This window comes from Bombus bifarius, unplaced genomic scaffold (assembly GCF_011952205.1).
Source record: "Bombus bifarius isolate JDL3187 unplaced genomic scaffold, Bbif_JDL3187 scf7180000008490, whole genome shotgun sequence".
Lineage (NCBI taxonomy): Eukaryota > Metazoa > Arthropoda > Insecta > Hymenoptera > Apidae > Bombus > Bombus bifarius.
In genome coordinates, this window is record NW_022884681.1 from 89,447 (window position 1) to 112,435 (window position 22,989).

At 32.9% G+C, this 22,989-nt stretch overlaps 4 protein-coding genes across 8 annotated transcripts; 1 reads left to right on the forward strand and 3 right to left on the reverse strand.

Moving 5' to 3' along the window:
- Nucleotides 1-2: 2 nt before the first annotated feature.
- LOC117213044 (serine/threonine-protein kinase PAK mbt) lies at nt 3-22,705 on the forward strand. Of its 2 annotated transcripts, none has more exons than XM_033458267.1 (7): nt 3-167; nt 17,917-18,289; nt 18,432-18,831; nt 18,903-19,316; nt 19,422-19,954; nt 20,073-20,226; nt 20,328-20,495. In XM_033458267.1, exons 2-7 carry the CDS (start codon nt 17,925-17,927, stop codon nt 20,487-20,489), a joined length of 2,028 nt encoding a protein of 675 aa, XP_033314158.1. In that variant the 5' UTR covers nt 3-167; nt 17,917-17,924; the 3' UTR covers nt 20,490-20,495. The 2 variants fall into 2 exon arrangements, with proteins under 2 accessions (XP_033314158.1, XP_033314156.1); XM_033458265.1 differs by lacking the exon at nt 3-167 and adding an exon at nt 17,338-17,540 and having other exon boundaries at nt 20,328-22,705.
- Nucleotides 169-4,937, reverse strand: LOC117213042. Its single transcript, XM_033458262.1, has 15 exons — nt 4,683-4,937; nt 4,218-4,420; nt 3,941-4,123; nt 3,624-3,837; nt 3,334-3,551; nt 3,088-3,279; nt 2,846-2,996; nt 2,570-2,773; nt 2,014-2,081; nt 1,750-1,938; nt 1,244-1,672; nt 963-1,157; nt 730-868; nt 527-650; nt 169-423 (listed from the first exon to the last, which is right to left on the reverse strand). The coding sequence occupies exons 1-15, from the start codon at nt 4,714-4,716 to the stop codon at nt 417-419; spliced, it is 2,550 nt and encodes an 849-aa protein (XP_033314153.1). The 5' UTR covers nt 4,717-4,937; the 3' UTR covers nt 169-416.
- LOC117213041 (Fanconi anemia group M protein) lies at nt 5,842-11,335 on the reverse strand. 2 transcript variants are annotated; one of them, XM_033458260.1, is made up of 13 exons: nt 10,824-11,335; nt 10,565-10,732; nt 10,307-10,479; nt 10,096-10,185; nt 9,766-9,990; nt 9,541-9,694; nt 9,354-9,466; nt 9,163-9,282; nt 8,927-9,092; nt 8,674-8,828; nt 8,351-8,600; nt 6,316-8,267; nt 5,842-6,235 (listed from the first exon to the last, which is right to left on the reverse strand). In XM_033458260.1, the coding sequence occupies exons 1-13, from the start codon at nt 10,990-10,992 to the stop codon at nt 5,978-5,980; spliced, it is 3,993 nt and encodes a 1,330-aa protein (XP_033314151.1). In that variant the 5' UTR covers nt 10,993-11,335; the 3' UTR covers nt 5,842-5,977. The 2 variants fall into 2 exon arrangements, with proteins under 2 accessions (XP_033314151.1, XP_033314152.1); XM_033458261.1 differs by lacking the exons at nt 10,565-10,732; nt 10,824-11,335 and having other exon boundaries at nt 10,096-10,147; nt 10,307-10,474.
- On the reverse strand, nt 11,660-17,316 carry LOC117213046 (gastrula zinc finger protein XlCGF57.1-like). Of its 3 annotated transcripts, XM_033458274.1 has the most exons (5): nt 14,300-14,444; nt 14,024-14,225; nt 13,659-13,736; nt 13,437-13,580; nt 11,660-13,360 (listed from the first exon to the last, which is right to left on the reverse strand). In XM_033458274.1, exons 3-5 carry the CDS (start codon nt 13,719-13,721, stop codon nt 11,837-11,839), a joined length of 1,731 nt encoding a protein of 576 aa, XP_033314165.1. In that variant the 5' UTR covers nt 13,722-13,736; nt 14,024-14,225; nt 14,300-14,444; the 3' UTR covers nt 11,660-11,836. The 3 variants fall into 3 exon arrangements, with proteins under 3 accessions (XP_033314165.1, XP_033314166.1, XP_033314164.1); XM_033458275.1 differs by lacking the exons at nt 14,024-14,225; nt 14,300-14,444 and adding an exon at nt 17,142-17,316; XM_033458273.1 differs by lacking the exon at nt 14,300-14,444 and having other exon boundaries at nt 14,024-14,274.
- Nucleotides 22,706-22,989: the final 284 nt, after the last annotated feature.

The following is a 22,989-nucleotide window of genomic DNA, read 5'->3' on the forward strand; positions in this document are numbered from 1 at the left end:
ACACCTGTACCCAAAACTTTGAGCGTCGATGAGAGACAGGGGAGAGGGGGATACTGATTACCCCACTCCTTACGAAACAAATCATCACTGACCGTCAATAAAATAAGACTGGTGTGTTCAGTTTTCGTCACACTCTCAGTTGTAGGCTGTAGCAAAGCGTCAATAAAGTAAGTGTACAATATTTTTTATTTATCCTTACAATAACTTATTATCTATATTCGTCTACGTGTATTTGTACGGAAAAAACTTCCTTAAACATTATTGTTGATTTTAGTACGTTATTCTATTAGTTAATTTTTGACATTTAACGCGAAATAAAATAATAAATTTCCTTGTTTTCATCCTACGCTCATTCCACAATTTCCCTTTTTCTCCCCTTAAATATCATTTGTGTTTACGTTATTTATTTTTATTATTTATTTACTACCAAAATAAAAATCATATATATTATTAATATTTTCATATAACTTTTAATTACATAACATAACACAAATTAATTTAAACGTAAACAGTCAGTACTACTTACAGTGGTTCGATAAAGCGACCGGAAAATAAAGTCATGTTTAAAACGGTATCAATAATCATAAAAAGAAATGGTCTGTCCATTTTAACGTCGTTACCCCATGATGACAGAAGCTCATATCCGATTTCTGTAACAGTATTCTACCACTATATTTTTGCGTCTATTTTATAGATGAATCAAATTAAAAAAAAAAAAGGTTCAAAAACCTGTATCGGTTGCGGCTAGCGTTCCTTCTTCGTCTATTTCCAACTTAACATTTTGCAAGATACTAGTCACATGTATCGAACTGTCAGAAATCATTTTGGACAAATTCGTATTGGGTTGAAATATATTCTCGATACCCAACTGAAACGAGAATAATTTTAACACTAATCTTTACTTACTAGTAAGTATACTTTGCTTCCCATTAAAAGTAAATTCGGGTACGATAAATACATACGTGTCGTAGCGTGGGCACTAAATTAAGATTATTCTCAATATTGAATTTTGGAAGATGAATAGTAATATCTTGTTTTTTCAAATTTGCTAAGATCGCAGAAACTGGAACAGTAATCAAATCATCGGATAATATCCGAAGGTATGGATCATTTTCTCTAGACCTTGGCATCAAAGTCAACATTGATGTTTTACCATCCTGGGAAATTTATCAATGCATTTGCGTCATTATAATAAAGTATGTGACATTTATTTCGGTGATTGCGTTTCAGATTTTTGCCTTACCGAGTATGGAATTTCTAAAACATATGCTTCAATGGAAGGTATATAAGCATACCGATAAATAGATCCATGTTTCATGAAGTACGTGTTTCGACATTCTCCATTAGGAATATAGAAGCATTGTAATTTTGTGTTCGCCTTATCGAACGATTTTAACCAGAGTCCTTTAAAATAGATGACTGAAGTCAAAATGAGACGCGTATCAGGTGGAAGGTCATTTAATAACAAAGCCGAAGAGATCGTATTGTGCGTTACACGACGAACCCATTCGTTGATATGGCGCGCGGTACTTTGCGATTCCATAAAATTTACACTTTCTATATCTCCTTGGTAACGCGATCGTAGAATATTTTTGTAATTATTCGATACGCGTAAATTTTCGTGTATCCACAATCGCGTGGTCAAAGCAATTTCCGTCCCGTTTTCATTTCTCTGAAATTAAAAAGATTTTGTGCCTTTATTCGTAGCAGTTCTATATACATATATTTTTATGAACTTCGATATCGTACGTTTAAAGACGCGAGAATACGTTGTGCGAGTTCTCCTCTACGCGACTTTCCTTCCGGTGGTAATCTTAATACCGAAATAATTTCCGATTTCGTATTACCATTCGCACCTTCCATTAACATTGTCAAGATCGTTTTAACACTTGCAGGCGATGATACTAGATTTCCATCTGTATATTTCTTGCTTAGAGCCTACGGTGGGAAAAGATTACATCGGATTTAATTTCTTTCGATTATTCGACCCGTGTGATGTCGAGTTCACCTTACCTGTGGAAAGTACATATTGAAAAGATTATTTCGATCTTCGGCATTCAAGCCTGCTTGGGAAATCGAGTCTAAAAATAGTTTTATATTAATAATCGTATGTAGTGTGTTATCTCGTTCATCATGGAAATAGGAAGACAGGAGACCATTATCCGTTACCACTGATACAAGTTATCGAGGAACCGTATAATGATGTCACGAAACAGCAAGAGATTAAGCGTAATTTTTAAATATACCTAGGAAAAGAACCTTCGTGCAATACGAGTGTAACAGTTGCTATGTTTCATAGACAAATATACATAGTATAGTAAAGTAGTAAAAAGCAGTATAGTAACTGTAAAGAAAAAGGAAGATGTTGTATTTTATTAACTATTGGTATACAAAGCCGTTTAAGTACTTATTTGTGCGACGATTAGTATAGAAAGAAACGAATGCATAGAATAGTTATTAAATCCTGCTTGTATCTTTACATTACGTTATCTTAAATTAGTATTTAGTTGTAAAGTAAAATTGTTGTTTTAAAACCCATTGTCACGAAAACCGGGAAGAAGAGATTAACCTGCATTTGATATCCCTGCGTTAAGCTTGGGCGGTGATTGAGATAAGTATTGTTCCCCGCTAGCGGTACTACCGGTTGTATCAAGAGGATTCATCATCCTGCCGATATAGATAATCGTTCCTGTGGACTCATCTTCGATGTAGAATAAGAATGGATGATCGGCGTGGAAGATTTCCTCCCCGATTTTATTCCCAATATCAATTTCTAGGAAACAAAGCGGAAAAAGTAACATTTCGTATGTATACGTATGCGAGAGAGCAAAATAGGAAAATTTACCAGTAGCCACATAAGCCGTAGTGCCATTTTCGTTCACTTCGATTCCAGTTTTTTGTAAAATATCCGACACTTTGAGATTACTCGAAATTCGTCTGGTTTGAGCTATGCCCGTTAATGTCGCGGTATCATCAAAAATATTGCGAATACCAACCTAATGAAACGAAAATATAAAAGTATTGAAATGAAATAAATGTAAACGAACGAATGGGAAAAGGTGAAGAAAGTGAAAGGAGAAAAGCTACCTCACGGAGAACGGGTTCCATGTGACTGGAAAACTGGTATTTAAACTTAGGAATAGAAACAGCAATGGGCAGATTTTGCATCTGCCATACGTATCGTGTCAACACGAAAGGAGTAACTTCGTTAATAAGGTGTTCTATTCCATCTAATGTTCTATTCCGTGGTAATAGCAAGTACAAGGCAAACTTGCGCCCCTAAAATAAGGTAAAATAAGAAGAAAAAGCGAAAAAGAAAGAGGAAGAACGTACGTCATATGGAATTCGTAGAATTTTTGCGTCTAATTCAGGCGAGTTGGCGTAATAAAATCGACCAAATGTATGCATAAAAGGTACGTCTATAGTTCGGTTATCGATCGTATGAAATTTTCCCGTTCGTGTATTTTCCGGAGAAAAATATTTGTGACGCCACGTTCCTTTGAAGAAAAGCGTGTTCATGATCAGCATCAAAGAATTCTTAACGTTGTTTTCTGAAAAAGAAAAACTCGTTTGTCGAAAGTACTTGGTTTTATTGCTGCTTGCTATCGTTGTTTAATTTTTACCATCTTTTATCATTTGATCTATGTTGGCATCGGTAATATTGCTGACCCAGTCGTTAATCGCTTGCACGAGTGGCTGCGCGTCAGATAAATTCGCGGAAATTACGTCGGTGTCGTAATAGGCTTTCACGGTGGCTTCGTATTTTTGTCGGATCAAAATGTTTGAATCGATGTAAATTCTCGTTCCAATATTCAAAATGTACGCTGGAGGATTGGTCTGTGAGAGATGCGTCAAGTATAATTTTTTAAAGAAAATCTGCGCGTCGTCGTATTTCTTTTTGACGTTGATTTTCACGAAATTCAGACTTCCGGAAAATTACCTGGAGCGATTGTAAAATAGTGGAAAATCTCTTTCGTATAACATTTTCGTTGGCGGGTAATTGCATCGCGGTAGCGAGTTCGTGTGCAGTTTCATCCTGAGCTCCTTCGTACAATAATACCAATACGATTTTTAAGGATATAGGCGAGAGCAACATATTCCCAGAATATTTCTTGCTCATAGTCTACGATAATGCGAATTGAATGTTGTCAAAATAAAACTATATATGCATGTGTATGTATACAATCGATGTGTAATTAAAAGTTGACGCTTATTACTCTAAACAATGCCCAATCGAATATGCTAAAACGTTCTCCTTGATAAGGTATAAAAATCTCATCGTCTTCGTCGCGGTTAACAATTACAGGGCCAGTGCTTGTAGTTCTGTTTGTATCCAAATGAGACGGAGATTTCGTTATCTCTGATTTACATTGTTTTACAGTGAGGGTCACGACAACGATATACGATATCAGCAGATATCCTGAAAGTAAATAATATCGCCGTATGATCGTGAACGACGATCGTGATTTTCAAACATGATCATGGACCGAGCGATCCAATAAAGAAAAAGAAACTTCAAGTTTGAATTAATAAAACCGGTCGTGAAAATGCCAAACTAAAGTAAACGTTATCGCTCATCTGCTGCATTGCCCAGAAAAATTTATGTGTACATTTGCAAAATCGTTTAAATTCACTTCTCGATTATGTTTTCACACTCCACAAGAAAAACCAATTATTCTTACCCATTATTCCAGTTATTCCAACGACACGTTTCATGGTTATTCGACTTCAATTTACTGTACAGACAATGCAGTCGAATACTCAATCTACACGAACAATTCCGCGCGATCCACTGTATTCTATTAATACAACGATTCGCGATGCGCTGATCTCAATCAACTAGCATCCAACGGGTATTCAGAAAACTAAAAAGAAACCGGTTGGTCGGCTTATCTATTCATTCGTTCGTTCGTTCGTTCGTTCGTTCGTCCGTCTGTCCGTCCTTCGTCCACGCGTTTGTTTGAACGACGCGCTAGCCATACGATCAAAAACGAGCAGGTTTTTTCTGGATAGAGATTAGAGTAGATCTCAGTATTTAAATATTCAATTTATCGTCTTTGTTTTTGTAAATCGAATAACTCGAGCGATCCAGACAAACATAATTCGTAATTCACATCAAATTACTTCTGATTTAAAAATAAGCGTGGATACCATGTAGCGTCGTTTGCATTGATTTAGGTTTATATAAAAATCAACTCGAACACAATTAAAATAGTTCCATCATATTAGTTGTTACGTCGCGTGAGATGGTCCGTGCGACGTCCTTTATTGTCTGACCGTCAAAGGCCCACGCACCGTTATACAGACCCTTAATAAATCTAAATACTAACCTTAAGACCCTTAATGAGACCCTTAATTTAGATTTCTACTACCTGGTCTTTTACCTGCCAAACGACATTTAAGTAGAAATTCGTTCATTTACGACTCGGTAAACTACAAAATACAGTAAAACCACAGCTCCGCTTCGTAAACATTTATTTACGAGAACGAGAATTTTGTAGATACCTTTTAGAACGAATAAAATCTTTACTTTACTCGATACTTTCGACCCAGATGATTGAGCAAAATATTCATAGTCCTAGCTTTATATACCTTCAAGACTGAAAAAGGAAGGAAGATCGTCCAGGTGAATTACCGTTAGGAAAAGTTAGGAAGTTACTCTTTTTCAAATTCCAGCTATAATTAACGGTTTAACCCTAGTCAAAGATGAATGGAAATTTCACTTTCGTAATGGCGTTTCCTAGCATACCTACGATCGTAAAACGCATTACGTTTGTTTTATTATGAGTTACTGCTATTTCCTATTCTGAAAAAGGTTGTGATGACGATTCAAGTACGAAATCCGAATTATATGATTTATTTTTTATCCCCAATAAATAGAAGACTGGGTAATTTTTATGCTATAAAATATATATTACAAAAGTGAAAAGAAATTATCAGTTTATCATTATGTACACTCGATTACGTTAAGGAAACCTCACAATTGCTTTAACAACATTGATTCATCCTTAATCTGTTTGCGCAATATTTCAGCTTCATCTTCACTGCTGCTACTAAAATAATTTATTATATTTCTCCGTTTACTTCTTTTCGCTTGCCGGTTCGATTGTTTATCGCGAGACCGTTTACGTTTTCGTTTTTCAAGCTTCAGTTCAGCCTTCTCTAGTTCAGACAGTTCACTGTCTTGAATAATATCTTCGCCGTCACTTTTATCTTCTGCTATACAAAAGGAATCCTGAAAAACAACATCACCACTTTTAAATTTATGCGTTTGCACGTTATTTTTATATTTGCAAGACTATTTATTTTACTTACATTAATATAAGTTTCCGCTGTTTGAGATACAGCCTGTGAATATACATCTATACTAGAATTAAGCGTATGTTGCTGCTTGAAAATGAAACCACCCTGTCTTTTTATCGGGCTCCTAATGGTTTGTAAGTAATGAGCGTGCATGTCAGATGTATCATGTATATTCTGTGTATACCTAACAAAATCTTCTAGATCATCATCGGTTTCAGAACTTTCATCCGTTGTATCGCCATTTGGGGAGACCTCCGCTTCCTCGCATATAAACTCATTTTTTTTTCTTCTTAATTTTCGGTGGCGATTACGCTTTCGGAAACATTCTACTTCGTTCTTCTGACTTTTATATCTTCTTGTATCATTTGATTCGCTGACGAAGTAAATGCTTCTTTCCTCTTTTGCAGATAAATCATCGTTCATCGAATCGTTCTTATTTCTGGAGCAACTGTTCTTTGAATTCCGACATTTTCCTACGTTCGCTAATTTTTTCGCTATAGTCATACATTGAGGAGCGTTCTGCTTTGAGATATCCATTGGCTTTTTAAATGAAATCCATTCTTCGTTGTCTGAAAAATACTCTTCGTGATTGGTTTCCGCTTCTACCAATGTTTCACTCTTTCGTTTTTCTTCAAATGTATTGAATTTCGCATAATTTTCTACAACGTCAGTCGGAACTTCAAAATCGTCGTCCCATTCGAATTCTTCCATTTTTACCTCGGAATCGACCGATCGATCGTTTGAACCGTTTGGATTTCTCGGTTTATCAAAATTCTGTTCATCTTTATATTCAATTGGGTTAACCATTTCTTTATCATAATTTGACTGGTCATCGATTTGCAGTAAGAAGCTGTCGTCTTGAAATATATCATCTTCGGATTCCTCGATCGTTCTCGAATCGATTGAGTTTGAATTTAATTGAGGTATTTCCTCGATCGCTTGCGTTATGCTAAAAATGTGATTATCTTCAAATTCAAACATTTTCGACGAGTAACTACTCTTATCTGTCGTTTCTTCGTTACAATTTTTTTCAAAATCACGTTTACATTGGTGAATTGGAGCCGAAGAAAAATTTTCGTTTATTTCGATCGCCCCTTCCAAACGTATATTGGTTTTTGATTTGAAATTGTGATTTAACTTTATATCATTGGGAGAATTTTTTATTTGTACATCATTATTAACATCGGTATTTTTTGTACAATTTCGTTCAAAATTATCAGTTCCAGAATCATCGGATGTTTCATCCAATAGGTCTTCAAACGTACCGAATTCCAAATCTTGCAACGTGTTATTTTTATTTCCCGCTTCGACTGGTTCTAACGTGTCGTTCTTTACGCATCGACTGGAAGCGATTGAAAGATCACAAATAGAGTGTATATTGCTATTTTGAGGATTATTTTCTTTATTGTCCGATAAATCGTTTTCGTTTGAATCACTGCTATCGTCGAGCAAATCTTCAAATCTAGAACACGATAGTCGTTGAGATTTGTCAACGATTTCTGTTATTCCACTTTCCAATACACATTCATTATAATACAAATCGTTATCATCGTTGTTCTCACTAGCGTTATCTAATTTATTTTTATTACAATTAAGTGGAACGACATCGTTTAGTGTGATTAAACAATCAAGAATTTTAATATCAGGTACAGAAAATTCAAAAAAATCTTTTTTAGTAGAATATGGTGATATGTGATATTTATCGATTTTGCATTCATTCTTTATTTTCTCTTCTTTTTCAGAGATCCTTAAAGCACATATCGTAAGAAAATCAACAGCCTCGTTATCGCAAGAAAGAATTTTCACATCTGATAACGGTATAGTTTTACAACTGTTATTATTTTGAATTATTTCGGAATTATATATTTCGGAACTACCTTTTTTGTGTTCTTTAATTTGTTCGATTTTCAAATATTTCATCATTGAAAAGTTAGCTCCATCTTTTTGCGATTCAAAATTGGATTCTAAAGTGTGTATATAATTAACGTATTTATTAAAACAACTTACAAAGAACACTGTAATGAAAACAATTTTACAAGATTGTTACCTGTATTGCTAATTTTGTTTAAGGTATTCTGGCATTTTTTTTCTGATTTTTTATCTGATTTTCCTTTGCTTTTTTTATATTTTGTAACTGGACTTTTTGCTTGCACAGAAATCTGCATTCTTAGACATTCCGGTGTGAAAACATCGGGGATCATACGAGGATTGTTTTGATAAAGCGAAGAGAAAATATTACTTGTATTTAATATCTTATAATTCAAAGAATCTCTTCTAGCCATTGTGGATTTCAATGTCTATAATATAACAACATTATCATTTAATATATGAAGTATTTTAAATATTTTGGAATGTTATATTTTTGACTACCTCATGTTCTTTTCCATCTGTAACTAGAATAATTATATGGCCATCGCGTTTTCGTCCCGTTCTTCCCATTCTTTGTACTAACCGCGTAGGTGAATGTTGAGATACATCAAAACATATTATTAAATCTACTTCTCCAACATCCAATCCTTCTTCTCCTATTAAATATCAGGCGAAAATATTTCACAAAGCTTTATTTTCATTAACAGTGTGTTACTCCTTTATACATTACTATTGTATATATTACACTACATACCTATACTTGTAGATATAAGAACATTAACATGATTATTTCTAAAATTCTCCAACGCTTTTATCTGTTGTTTTTGTTTCTGTCCAGCTTGGCCAACAAACATTTGTGGCCTTATTAATGGTCGGCATTGTAACAATAGAATATAAACTTCACTCACAATATCCCGATACTGTACAAAAGAAATAATAAAATAACAATAATAAAAGTCTACTGCAGCAATGAACTTGAAAATCACAAACCTCGACAAAAACTATAGCTCTTGTATCGCTTTGTTTCTCTTCACTTTTCTTAAAATGATGCAGAAGTAGTTCTTTTAACTTGTCAAACTTAGTATGTCCAAATATAAGATTTTGTGGTATCTGAAATTAATTTTTGAGCTACACATAAAAAGATATCAAATCTCCTGCATTTTATATAAGGTTGTACGAACTTCCATTCCAGCTTCTTCACATATATCCGGGAATGGACCAAGATACGTTGTAATATCTTCAAGCAATGTCTGCAATTGTGGTTCATCATTCATCCAAAACTTATCAGAATGATCTATTAGAACAACGAAATAAGTAGTTAAATGTAAATTTTATGAATAAACTGAAAACAAAATGAGAATTCCATACTTTGATAAAATTTATGAAACGCTCGAAGTCCATCTCTAATCATAAGTTCATAAGCATGGTACATTGTCATTAATATATTTAATGTCTTTATAATTTGCCCATAACTTCCTGATTTATGTGTTTTCTTTTGATATTCTTTTAATAAATGAAATATCTAAAACAGTGAAACAAATTGTCTTACATTATTATTATTATTACCATCTAATATCTAGTAGTATAATTTACCCTTCCTTTCGAAATATTTGCTGTATGTCCATGAAGGATATTATGTTGAAGTAAAATTTTAACATGACGATCCATGATAAAGATATACCTCTCTTTGTATTCAGCTAATTTTTTGTTAAGTGGTACTAAAATTACATCAACTTTTCTTTTATTAATATAAGGTATAATATCCAAAGAGGTTTCATCTCTTAATTCTACATGAGCAATTAATAAATTCTGTAGCACCTATAAAAGATAATTTAGTTATTTGCATAAAATATAGTACAACTATAAAAAGTATTTTAGTAATGTCTATATACATTTTAGTAATCTTTATATAACAAAATATACCTCATGAACGTTATCAATTTTATTTCCTGGTGTAGCAGAAAGGGCTAATACCCTGAAAGTTTGATTCTTCTCATTTAATATTCGAATACACTATGAATATAAAACATACTGCACATTACTCAACTTATTAATAAGTATTATAATTAAAACTTTTTGGCGTTCCTTTATTTATTCATTTTTGAATAATAACTTTCTTGTGTGGAATAGATACCTCACAGTAAGAATGTTTTCCCAATGCCTTATGAGCTTCATCTATAACTACACATTTTACTAAATCACTAGGTACAACATTTTTGTCTAAATCATTATGGAAAACTTGAGGAGTAGCAAATATTACTCTTTTTTTTGACCAAGCTATTTCACGCTGCTTGTGGTTGACTGCTCCTGTAATAATATAATATTTTGATAGTAAAGTAAATATAAATATATAATTTATATAATATTTAAAACATTTCACGGATTAATATACCTGTAAGCTCAATAGTTTCCATACTAGGAATTCCCATTGTATTATGACATGCAAAAATTTGTTGAGCAACTAATGGTTTAGTGGGTGCTAAAAATACAACCTTCCCACATGGATACCATCTCCAAAAGTTATACATTACAACCGCAGCAATAAATGTTTTCCCCAATCCTAATAAGAATAAAATATATATATACATAAGAGAGAAATAGAATATATGTATATGCTTTTTTGTATGCAACATTTTTAAAAAATAATTTACCAGTGGGTAAACAAACCAATGTATTCTTGTATAAACATGCTTGAACTATATTGAACTGATAATCTCTGATAGGATAATTCTCAGGATATATCCATGTTTTACCAGCAGATAAATCAAATCCTTTTGTTCCGTCATCAGACGAAATGCGAGAATTTTGTGATAATTCCATTTGCAAAGTTCTTCTTTCAATCAATTCCCAGTTACAGAGAATTTATATATTTTATCATTTTGGTATAGTTACATATATTTTAATAAAGAATAACTTTTTAAGCAGAATTCGAAACGACTCGTATTTGCAAATAACTGTTTTCGTATATAATTAATGATAATTAGTTAACCTGTGAAATGAAAATTGTAATTTTTGTAGTAATTTGTATAGTAAACAATAAATTGACACAATGATCAAAATGTAAACATTATATATCTATTATGTACGATAAAACTTATTGAAACTTAAATTTTGTTCCTTTTACTAATCTGGCAGAAAAGCTACATCATACTAGGGAATTTTTTTACGCGGCACAAAATCGGATCGTAGAATCAAAGATTTCCTCTGGTAGGATCTTCTTCGATTTGTACGCGTATATGAAATTCCTGAAATTAATTTGAAAGTATTAAAATCATTTTCATATTGCTATTACCACAATTATCAGTATGTTAATTATTGTAGTCGTAAAAAACTTTATATCGTTAATATAATTTATAACTTAATAGTTATAAATTATATTGTGGTAATAAACGTTCAAAAACCTAATATACATATGTTTTTACAAATGGAACACATTTAATTTGTCATATAGAGGTATTGGGAGGTAAAAAGATGGGATCGTCAAAAATTATTTAGAAATTAATTTATTATACGTAAAGATATACAGAAAAGAATATGATTGTTTGGGTCGGTCAGCATATAAAACAGATGTAGATAGACGTAATCATCTTTACGCGGCTATATACGAACAGTGCTTAATAGAAAGAAACTAAAAGCCGAAATATAATAGACTAGATCCCGTTGATTACGATGTATGATTTGTTGATAAATGACTATTTAATGCAGCTTTATGGGTAAACTTTTTTAAACAAATCAGGCATTCATGGGTTTTTTCGTTTATGTGCACGGACAAATGTTTTTTCAACGTTGCTTTATCCTTAAATATCTTCTGACATGCACTACATTCATATGGTCGTTCTCCTGCGTGTACTAATATATGACTATTTAACGTCGTTTTCTGAGTAAATGCTTTATGACATACATAGCATTCGTATGGTCTATCACCAGTGTGACTTAACATATGTTTCCGCAACGAAGATTTCTCTTTGAAGGATTTTTGACAAATATGACAGGCATGCCGTTTATCGCCAGTATGCACAAGCATATGAGAATTTAATCTAGTTTTTTCTCTAAAGGCCATGTCACATAGCTCGCACGCAAATGGCTTTTCGCCCGTATGTATCAAAGTATGTCGATTTAAATCCGATTTACGCGTAAATATTTTATCGCAGACTTTACAATCATATTGACCCCCGGTATGTAATAGCATATGGCTATTAAGATCTGATTTTCGAGCACAAGCCTTATGACATACCTGACATGCATGTGGTTTTTCACCTGTGTGGACAAGCATATGAGAATTTAATTTTGCCTTTTCGCGAAAGGTCATTAGGCATTCTTTACATTCGTATGGTCTTTCTCCAGTATGAACCATTGTATGCCTTATTAATTCTGACTTTCGTTTGTACGTTTTTTCACAAATATTACATGCGTGCGGTTTTTCACCGCTGTGCGCTAACATATGGTTGTTCAATGCTGTTTTCTGTGTGAACGATCTATGACACATTGTACACTTGAACTGTTTGTTTCCACTGTGTAATGTCATGTGCATATTCAACTTTGCTTTTTCCCTAAATGCTGCAAAACATACATCGCATTTATATGGACGTTCCTCTGTATGAGTAAGCACATGACGATTTAGACTAGATTTCTCTTTAAACGTCGCGTGACAAACATCACATTCAAATACCCTTTCCTCTATGTTCAATGATTGATCATGCTCAGAATCTGGTCTTTTCATAAACACTTGTTGTAACGCATCGTTGTCATATGGTTTTTCTAGCACATGCATTTGCATGTGGCTACGCAAACACCATTTGTAAGCGAATCGCTTTTGACAGACGTTGCATTCCAGTGGACTCATTCCAACATGAGTCAACATATGAGCGTGTAAACTAGAATTATCCTGAAAATTTTGTTGGCAAACTTCACATTGATTTCCACTACAGTGCATTCTCAAGTGAGTAACCATAGAATCATTATTCAAAAACCATTTTTTGCAAATTGAACATTGTATTTTATAAAATTTCGGTTGCTGTCCATTTTGACAAAATCCTGGATGTTTTTCTGCATCATGCACTTGAGCAAAGTTTGGATTGGTTAAGCACCTTTGCATAGCACCATCTTCTTTGTCACACAAATTTGTGCTTGCAATTTGTGCCGTCCAATTTTGATGACTACTGGATTCCCCATCCAATTCGAGTTTTACCTAGAATCGTTTTGTTGGATCGATTGACTCTTCTACAAACAAAACTCAATCGCTGACAATTTTGAATGAAATTTACCATTTCATTAGAGAAGTCAACTTCATTATTTTCGATAGGTAAAAATACCTTCTCGAATGTCCCAGAGCAGATGTCCTCCATGTAGTCTGGATCAAATCTATCGCCTGGTTCTTCTTTAAGTACAACGCTTACAATGTTTTCGTCCTTAAAGTAAGGTTTAAGTTAGAGTCCTTGTGGAAGCATTGTATTGTATGGTGCTGCTGTTTCATAGAAAACGTTTACCATAACCTGACTGTCTATGTTTAACGCATCCATTGGTTCATCTTTCACTTTAAAATCTTCCATTTGCTATGATTTAGTCTGAAAGTGAAATTTATTTATTTATCTGGTCTTATCATGTTTTGCATATAAACAACCTGATTATAGCATAAAAAGCACAAATAATGTTTTAAAAATGTAGTCAATAGTAGCGTACAGAGTCGTGTAACCTTAAATGTATATATATGGCGAACGATTTAGTCGATTCAAAGATTTTTACGCATGCAATCATTTTATTCGTAAGATTCTATTTCATACGATAATTCCGTTCCGTTATTTGTTATAACCAAACTAAGTGCACACGATGATTTTTCTATATCTATACTTACTACGGAGATTACACATTTCACCCATAAAGCAGAACGAGCAAATCAAAATCTGTTAATTCCTATTCTGCTTGTTTTCCGTTTTAGCGTATTCAATTTCTTGTACTCTTTACAATTATAGACATATCCTTTTATTTTCTTGCAAAGAATTATATCTGTTGAATCGATCGATTTACTCCTATATCACGAAACTATACTGCGCGTTCTACACACATGACAAGCACACGTTACATAAATACCATACATCTACTACACAATTATATGTATGTAAGTACATACGTAAATTCGTTGCTTGACCATACCACTATCTAACAAGTTTTACACGGAACTGCAACTTGAATGATCGCGCTCGATAACGATATATTACAGAACACATCTTTTTCGATACATACTATATGCGTATATATTTATTTATGACGTATATCTATTAAAAGAAAAAAAGAGAACGGATCAAGATATTTTTATTTCGAATTATTTATTGCAAATATTTTATATGAAATTATTCGTTTCTAATTATGTATTTTAATATCTGTTTTATTTTATTATATTATTTTCTAAATGTATTTTTTTATTTTATTCGAATAGTCGGAAGAATCTGTTTATTTCGATATATTCTACCTCATTATAATAAATTAGATTAAATTGACGTATATTGTATCTTTACTGCTCATGTAACGAAGAGAAGTATATATATATATATAGGCAAAAATAATGAATTTAAAATTTCTAACGTTAATTTATGTATTTACTTTTATTATAAATAATGATACTTATGATTGAAAGCATACAATGTTCTATCTACGTTTATCTCTTCTCCAAAAATTTATGATCTATTTCATAGAAAGGGCCTCGTTTAAGCATCTTTGGTGATGTAAACTAGGGAGAACTCAATTAAATTGGCTGGTGAACGTTCATAAATTGTAATGTCTTAATGTAACATTATCAGTAGAAAGGATATATAGCTGAGTGATACTTTTAATATCTGAAACGATGCTAGGTAAAAGACAAAGGCAGAAGAAAAAAAAGAAAAGGAAAGAAAAGTAGGCTTTTTACATTACAAAACTTTAGCATCGTTAGAGGAAATAATTTTCCCGTGGTTAAATGGAGCGCTCTTTGATCTTGCCATGATTATAATTAACCTTTTCGCTTTCGTGGATTTCAGGCTTAGCCACTCGCATTCGTATGCAGTATTGTGCACTCCTTCGGATTATATGCACAGATGAATGAATACCAATAAATGATGCAACGAATCGTGAAAAAACGGTATTAAGCATCTCCACCTATTTGACTTACTAACATTTGTTCTGTCAAGAAATAAAGAGACGTTTGAAGAAATGTATTTACAAAATTACAGAATAAGTAGGCCACTTAAAATACGGTAAATCGCTCTTTCCCAGCGGATATCTATACATACTTAAGAAATATCAGAATTTAAATATCACTATCATTAACTTTACGATTTGTTTCGCAATTATCTTTCGTAATTCTATAAATCAATTCACTTGCTGTGATTAATAATAACCCATAGATACAGGCACATATGTCGAAATTAATCAACAATACGAGAAATAACAGCGTTGATATATTTTCGATCACGTTAATCGCTCTATAATTATAATTGTGTATATTTAATAAAAACATAATATAATACATATATATTTGTAAATTGGAAAGAAAAATAAGAGAAAATAACGCAGACCTGTGTAACGATGTTAATTGAAATTCATATGTATCTGATGAGTCGTATGTGATCTTCTACAGTAGCTCCTAAAACGTGATTAGAAGTCTCATATCCATATCTCGAATCCTTCATATTGGTGAAAGCGAAGATTTTCTAATTTGCCGCAAATATGAAGGATTAATATTCCAAAAAAAGTTATCGACCCCGATATAACAAAATGATGCTATCAACAAATTGATATATTGAACAGCGTACATTATTTCAAAATATAAAGTTTTGGAGACATTATAAGGGTGATAAGTTGGCAATGGGAGGAGCTTTCTTGCATCTGTCCCGTTCGTTACGTATCGAATAATAATACTGAATATCGGCAGAATCATCAGCAGCCTTATCAGGATATATACTAATATATAACTGAATATATTGACTGTTCTTGCCACTCTTATTTTAAGAGAGCAACGAAAATCCGATTAAGATTAACAATAAACAAAAATTATTTGAAAAATATCAACTAATTATAAAATACACCTGCTGAATGTTCCATCTTTGACTTTGACATATTCATCGCATTCAAACTTTTTTAAATGCTATTGTTATCGTTTCTTTCTCTCCTTATGCGTGAACAGCAATAAAAATGTCAAATGACAATGTTAAATACTCACGATAATAACCTTACAACATGAAAAAGATAGTAAAATGTTTAATACTTTCTTTTGTTCTCGGTCGTGAGAAACGAAATTTGTTTCTAACGTCGTTGCTTGTTAACATACAGGTTACTTTTTCACTTGTGAAAGTAACTGGAAACAACAACGATGAAACATTTTTTTGTCAACTTAACTTTTAAATAGACGGGGGAAATAGTTTCTCGTTTCTCCTTTCTCTCGTACATTTTTAATAGCACTGATAGGTTCGGACGATCGATCAACTAGATCCTGTAAACGCTTTCTTTCGAAGAAAAACCAAACGTTTCACGTCGCGATATCATGAATGATATCTTCCTACTGTACAATCGTTCTTTGCACAATTTAACAATCTTTCCAAAATACAGATTGCGAATACAGCAAACTGCACATATATCTGATTTATACGTATAATATCTTTCCCAAATGCTATTTGTTAAACTCAAAACTCGTAATTAATATATGTAAGAACTGTTATATGTATATATACGTTTAAGCGAAAGTAGGTTTCGAAGGAAGACACACAACAGTGGAGATATTGAATCGAGTATTTTTATCATTCAGATCTATATATATATATACAGGTATTAAATTTCAGATATTTTTCGAGAAAATTTATTTCAAAATTTAAATACTCGTATCCGTTTTATTTAAGATAAAAAATGTTCCTTTATGAACATTTCGCACAATTTCAAAAGTTTTCATTCAATTTGTCTTTCGAAAAAATGTGTTCCTAGTTCGCATAATATACAATACGTACGCTGACAGGTAGAGTTAGAATGATTGTGAATCGATGTATCCTTTCTTTTCGAATCATGATCGGCAATTGCTTTCTCCCGACACAGTTTTCTATGCGTTACGTTCTTTGTGGTAATCTCATTGCAGGTGCTACCTCACGCACATTTGAGTAAATTGTCACGAGCCAAATGCCAAGAAAGATTCGTAAGCTCTCCGCGCGGAGCGCCGGTGTGTGAACGACCTGTCGAAAGGCTAAATGTCGTATTTACTTATTTTAATTACCCAAGTTTTTTATGTTTCGGCACTATTTTAAGTTTGGCATTTTTTCAAAACTGTGTAACGTTAACGGAAAACAATAATTCCTCTGAAATCTAACCAACAGATCAAAGAAACTATTCGAAGGCGGTCGCATCACGTACTGGTAGGCGTTGCTGTCATTTGGCTTCTCTTCCTCTTTATTATTTTCTCTAAATTTTCTACTGCATAATTTTTTACGATTTACATCTTTATTTCCTCTTAGAACGTAACAATTAATCTTTCAATTATTTTCGATTATCACATATATTCTATTATACATCAAAATTATTCTTTGAGAAGATGATGCTCTTGCAACAAATACAATTGACAGATTCAAATCTGTTACTCTCCAGGATCCTCTTATCGTTTGAAATATATGATTAAATACTCGTTAGACTACGTGTTTTGCAAACATGTTAACATATACAGATGTTTAAAGCATTATACTCTTTGATTTTAATTGTATCTGGAGTATTTTAATATTAATATAATTATTGTAGGAAGGGCAATGTTTGCCAAAAAGAAGAAGAAACCACAAATATCTACTCCAACAAATTTTGAACATCGTGTACATACTGGATTTGATAAACGCGAAGGAAAGTTCATTGGACTTCCATTGCAGTGGGCTTCTATTGTTGGAAACAATCAGATTTTGAAATCTACAAATAGACCATTACCTTTGGTGGATCCAAGTGAAATTACACCCACGGAAATTTTAGATCTGAAAACTATTGTTCGAGGGCATAATGATCCAAAAGGAAGAACTTCCACCAGTGAGAAAAATACTGAAAATGGATTGCCCAAAACCAGCACAGTTGCTAGATCTAACTCTCTTCGTTCTTCAAGTCCACCAAGACTCAGAAGGGATTACAGGTAACTTTTTTCTATATGTGTGAGATTAGGGTGTTATTATAAATAAGAAAGACGTTATTATAGGTGTTATTGTATATAACAAACATGTTATTGTAGGTGTTATTATAATTATTAAGTATCTTATTACACTTTTATGTTACAGGCATAATAGTAATTTGCCACCATCTGTGCCAGAAGGTCAAGAAATACCTTCTGGTACTAATCAAGTACAAGGATATACTAACTTTGGAAAGCAACATAATTACCTTGATAAAATGAGACAAAATTCACCCAATGTTGCAAGCACGTTGCATCCTAATACACAAAATATGATCCCAAATCTTCAGAATCTCAATCCAAATATGCAATCATCTCCCAATTTAACGCATGTTGGTTCTAATGCCCAGAATTTATCTTTAAATTTCCAAAACTTGAGTCCCATTACAACCCCACAGTGTCCTATGCAAAGTCCTAGTACTCCCCAACTCGTAGATTCTGAATTTCATAGGCTAAATACTCAGATGACTACAAGTACGTCTGGACAATACAATGGAAACGTTCAGGTAAGCAGTGCTATGCATAAGTATTATTACATTTTATCAATGTTTAAAAATATATATCAATATTTATACAGGCTTCACATATCGAAACATCCTCGAGGGATCAACAAGTAACTCAAAATACTCTTTTGCATAAGCTGCAACCTAAAATTTCACCTGTTGGATCCATCGCTTCACAGCGACCGTTGAGCCAATTGAGTACGCATAATGTTAATAAATATTCACAAGCCTACAGTACGCCAGAAAATTCATCCATTTTGCAATCTCATATAAAAAAACCTATTGAAACGTCTCAATCGATGCATAATTTGTCAAAGTCCAATCTACCGTCCTCTGGAAATAGTTCGACACCTGATCAAAATCAGAATATGAAGAGTGCTTTATCTTCGGGAAATCTAGCAGTCGGTTCAAGTTCGAATACGACGAACAAACAAACAGCAGAACAAAGACTCACTCATGAACAATTTCGAGCGGCTTTACAGATGGTGGTAAGAAACTAAAGATTAGCATCAATAATCAATATGAAAAGAATACGATACTTGACAGTTTTTATTTTGTTTTAATCGTTACTGTTATACTACGTAATACTGTAGGTAAGTCGTGGCGATCCAAGAGAAAATTTAGAAAATTTTCTTAAAATCGGAGAAGGAAGCACTGGAACAGTATGTATAGCAACTGAAAAAAATACAAATCGGCAAGTGGCAGTGAAGAAAATGGATTTAAGAAAACAGCAGCGGCGTGAACTACTTTTTAACGAAGTGGTTATCATGCGAGACTATCACCATCCGAATATTGTCGAAATGTATGACAGTTTCTTGGTAGATGACGAATTATGGGTCGTGATGGAATACCTTGAAGGTGGAGCGCTTACGGATATTGTCACGCATTCTCGGATGGACGAAAGTCAGATTGCCACAGTGTGTTCTCAATGTTTGAAACCACTTGCATATTTACATTCTCAAGGTGTTATTCATAGGGACATCAAGTCTGATTCCATATTACTAACAGCCGATGGTAGAGTTAAATTATCCGACTTTGGATTTTGTGCTCAAGTGTCTCAAGAATTGCCCAGGCGAAAGTCTCTCGTTGGAACGCCATATTGGATGAGTCCAGAAGTTATTTCTAGGTGAATTATAACTTTTCTGTTCAATTTCGTATAAGTGTTCTGTTTCCAATTCATTAATGATATATTGTGTACATGTATATATATGTATATGTATTCATATATGCATTCACTGCTTCAGGTTGCCATACGGTCCTGAAGTAGACATTTGGTCATTAGGTATAATGATCATCGAAATGGTTGACGGAGAGCCACCGTTTTTTAACGAACCTCCTTTACAAGCTATGAGACGTATTAGAGATATGCCTCCTCCAAAGTTGAAAAATTCTCATAAAGTGAGTTCAAAATATCCCACAATATATTATTTATGCAGACATAATGATATGATTTATATGGATTATTTATTGATATGATTGTCACTGTTGTTATTCAAAAGGTCAGTCCGCGTCTTCAAGGGTTTTTGGAAAGAATGCTTGTTCGTGATCCGGCGCAAAGAGCCACGGCTACTGAATTGTTACAGCATCCATTTCTTAGGCAAGCACAGAGTCCAAGTATTTTAATTCCATTGATGAGGGGTTCCAGGCATACGAACTGCTAAGTGCTGACAAGTTGGTGTAAAAAGACGGGTGTGGTAATTGATTTATTAACACGGACATAGATTACAAACGTAATCGTGTTTACGATTGTCTTTTTAGTTTGTTGTTAGATGGTACATTTTAGAATATATAGAATATAGGAACATTTAAGTGGCCTTTGATTGTTGAAAAAAGAAACTTACATTCCATTGTGGCCTTAATCTAGAAGCGTTATATCATTTATCTACGTTGCCTATGATAGGCATTAACGTTGTAAAAGATACTTTTTTATACCGAATTATTTAACAAAGTATTGTACACATTCAAGTGCCTTAAGCAGCACTGTTTTTGTGCTCTTCTATTTACGACTTTCATTTTGATATCGATTTCACTATTTGTTACCTATGGAATCATTTGCAAAATAATAGATAAAAATCTCATTCCCTTCGTTGATTTAAATGACTATAAGAGATATTACTAATCAGCAGAATAAAAATATTTTTGCTAAAATATTGCTGTCATGCATGTACTTAAGGTAACTAGTAAGTAGTCATATTTAATTCAAGAGTGTCAATAAGACAAGTTGAAGTATTCTGAGAAAGGAATAGTTAGCGTCGATTAATACATTGCTTAAATCGACGATTTATATGCCGCGTAGTTTAAAAAAGCAAAACATCGATCTTTTATCCTAATTTATTTGATAAAGCGTTGGTATAACGCTTTAAATGTACGCGACTGGAATAAAAGTTATTGCAGCTCGGCAAACAATCGCCTAATCTTTTGAGGCTGATAAAATAACGTGATAAAATCGCCATAAAGTGATTCAAATTACTCGAATATTAGATCCAGTGCGCTTTCTTCAGTATTCTTAATATACATATAACAGAACATATGACAAAATATCTTAGGTTCAAAAGTGCGCTAAGAAAAATATGCCGTTAGTAAATAGACATCTGTAATTATTAACGTACTTTTCAATATGTAGATATTTCATGTGGAATTAACTAGAGAAGTTTCGAACAATAGGTGTTTCATTATATTAATTAATATATTTTAAGATAAACCGCAATGATACCGCAACCTAATGCCATTTACTTTGATCGAATAAAAGATCAAAATACAATACGGACAAAGGCCATCGATCGGATAGATGATTTATGATAACGATAATTTAAGATATGCATCGCAATAGAATTTTTAGAAAATGTAGATATTATCGAATTTCATTACATAGATAAAACATTTAAGCAAGAACAGTGACTGTAAAGTGAAATGAATTTCCTAGCTACTCGCCATTTATAGAAATTTAAGAAACAAAAATTATGCGAAACAATCGTTATGCGTTTGTCGTAATCCTTACAAGATACTTCACAATGACGTTTGCCTGTGCCACTCTTTCTTTTTTTTTTTACCTATACACATGGAGGTGCACGCCTGCGACTACAGAATCTGTATGTATGTATACGATAACATATTGACTATCGATAATTGATATTAAACAATTTAATAGAATGAAATCAAAAATATATGACAAAATAAAAAATAAATTTAATCAATACATTTACAAAAATATACTTCAGACGTAATAAAGAGTTCGTTATGTATTTTTTATTCCATGAATAACACAATATCTTCTATAAGAATTTACATTATTACAATGGCAAAAAATGAATCGATTGCTGAATTGTTGATCCCATTACTTTCGATATCTTAATTCGATATCCATTAAGGAATACACGTTGACGTAATTAAGAAAATTTATACATTACGTTTCAATATTTCTTTCAATACAAAAAATATTTTGATTATAATAGAAAATATATGGAAATTCGAAAAAATTCACAAATTCTCGTGCAACATTGATTCTTTCAAGGATATATACTTTGTATTATGCGATGACTAAGAGACGTCGACGAAAGAAAAGATAGAAATCGTATGAATACGTAAAATGAAATCGATTTATCTTACCTTATAATCGTCAGAGGCGCTGATACCGTACGATTCAGATAGAAAGATATTTTGAAATACCATTTAGCCGATTGGTGGAATGCGACGAGCCTTCGCGCTAAGTATGCTTGGTCATTGGCGCCACTGACGTTTCACAACCAAATTTAACCGATGTTTTCTCAGAAACTACACTACAAGGAATTCACATTGCGCGATGCATATGTCAAATATTTGTTGGAGAAAGTAACAGAATTCCGTCATCGTAATGAAAATATAATATACAATCTGCTTATGATAATGATTTCTTCACTAACTGAGCGTATTTTTTATATAAAATTCGAAGATAAAAAAAGAAAAACAACCAATATAGTAGTCTACAAGGTATATGTGTTTGTTTATTACTACGTGACTGTGTGCGATAGCGTATTCGCATACCGGCGTATGCTAATCTACTTATTTTCCTCGCTATTCGTTTTAAGAAATATATCGTAACGTGATTTTTTACTTTAGTGACCTTATGAATTCACGTTTTCTAATGTACGAGACGAATGGTTATATTTATCGACATACTTGGAA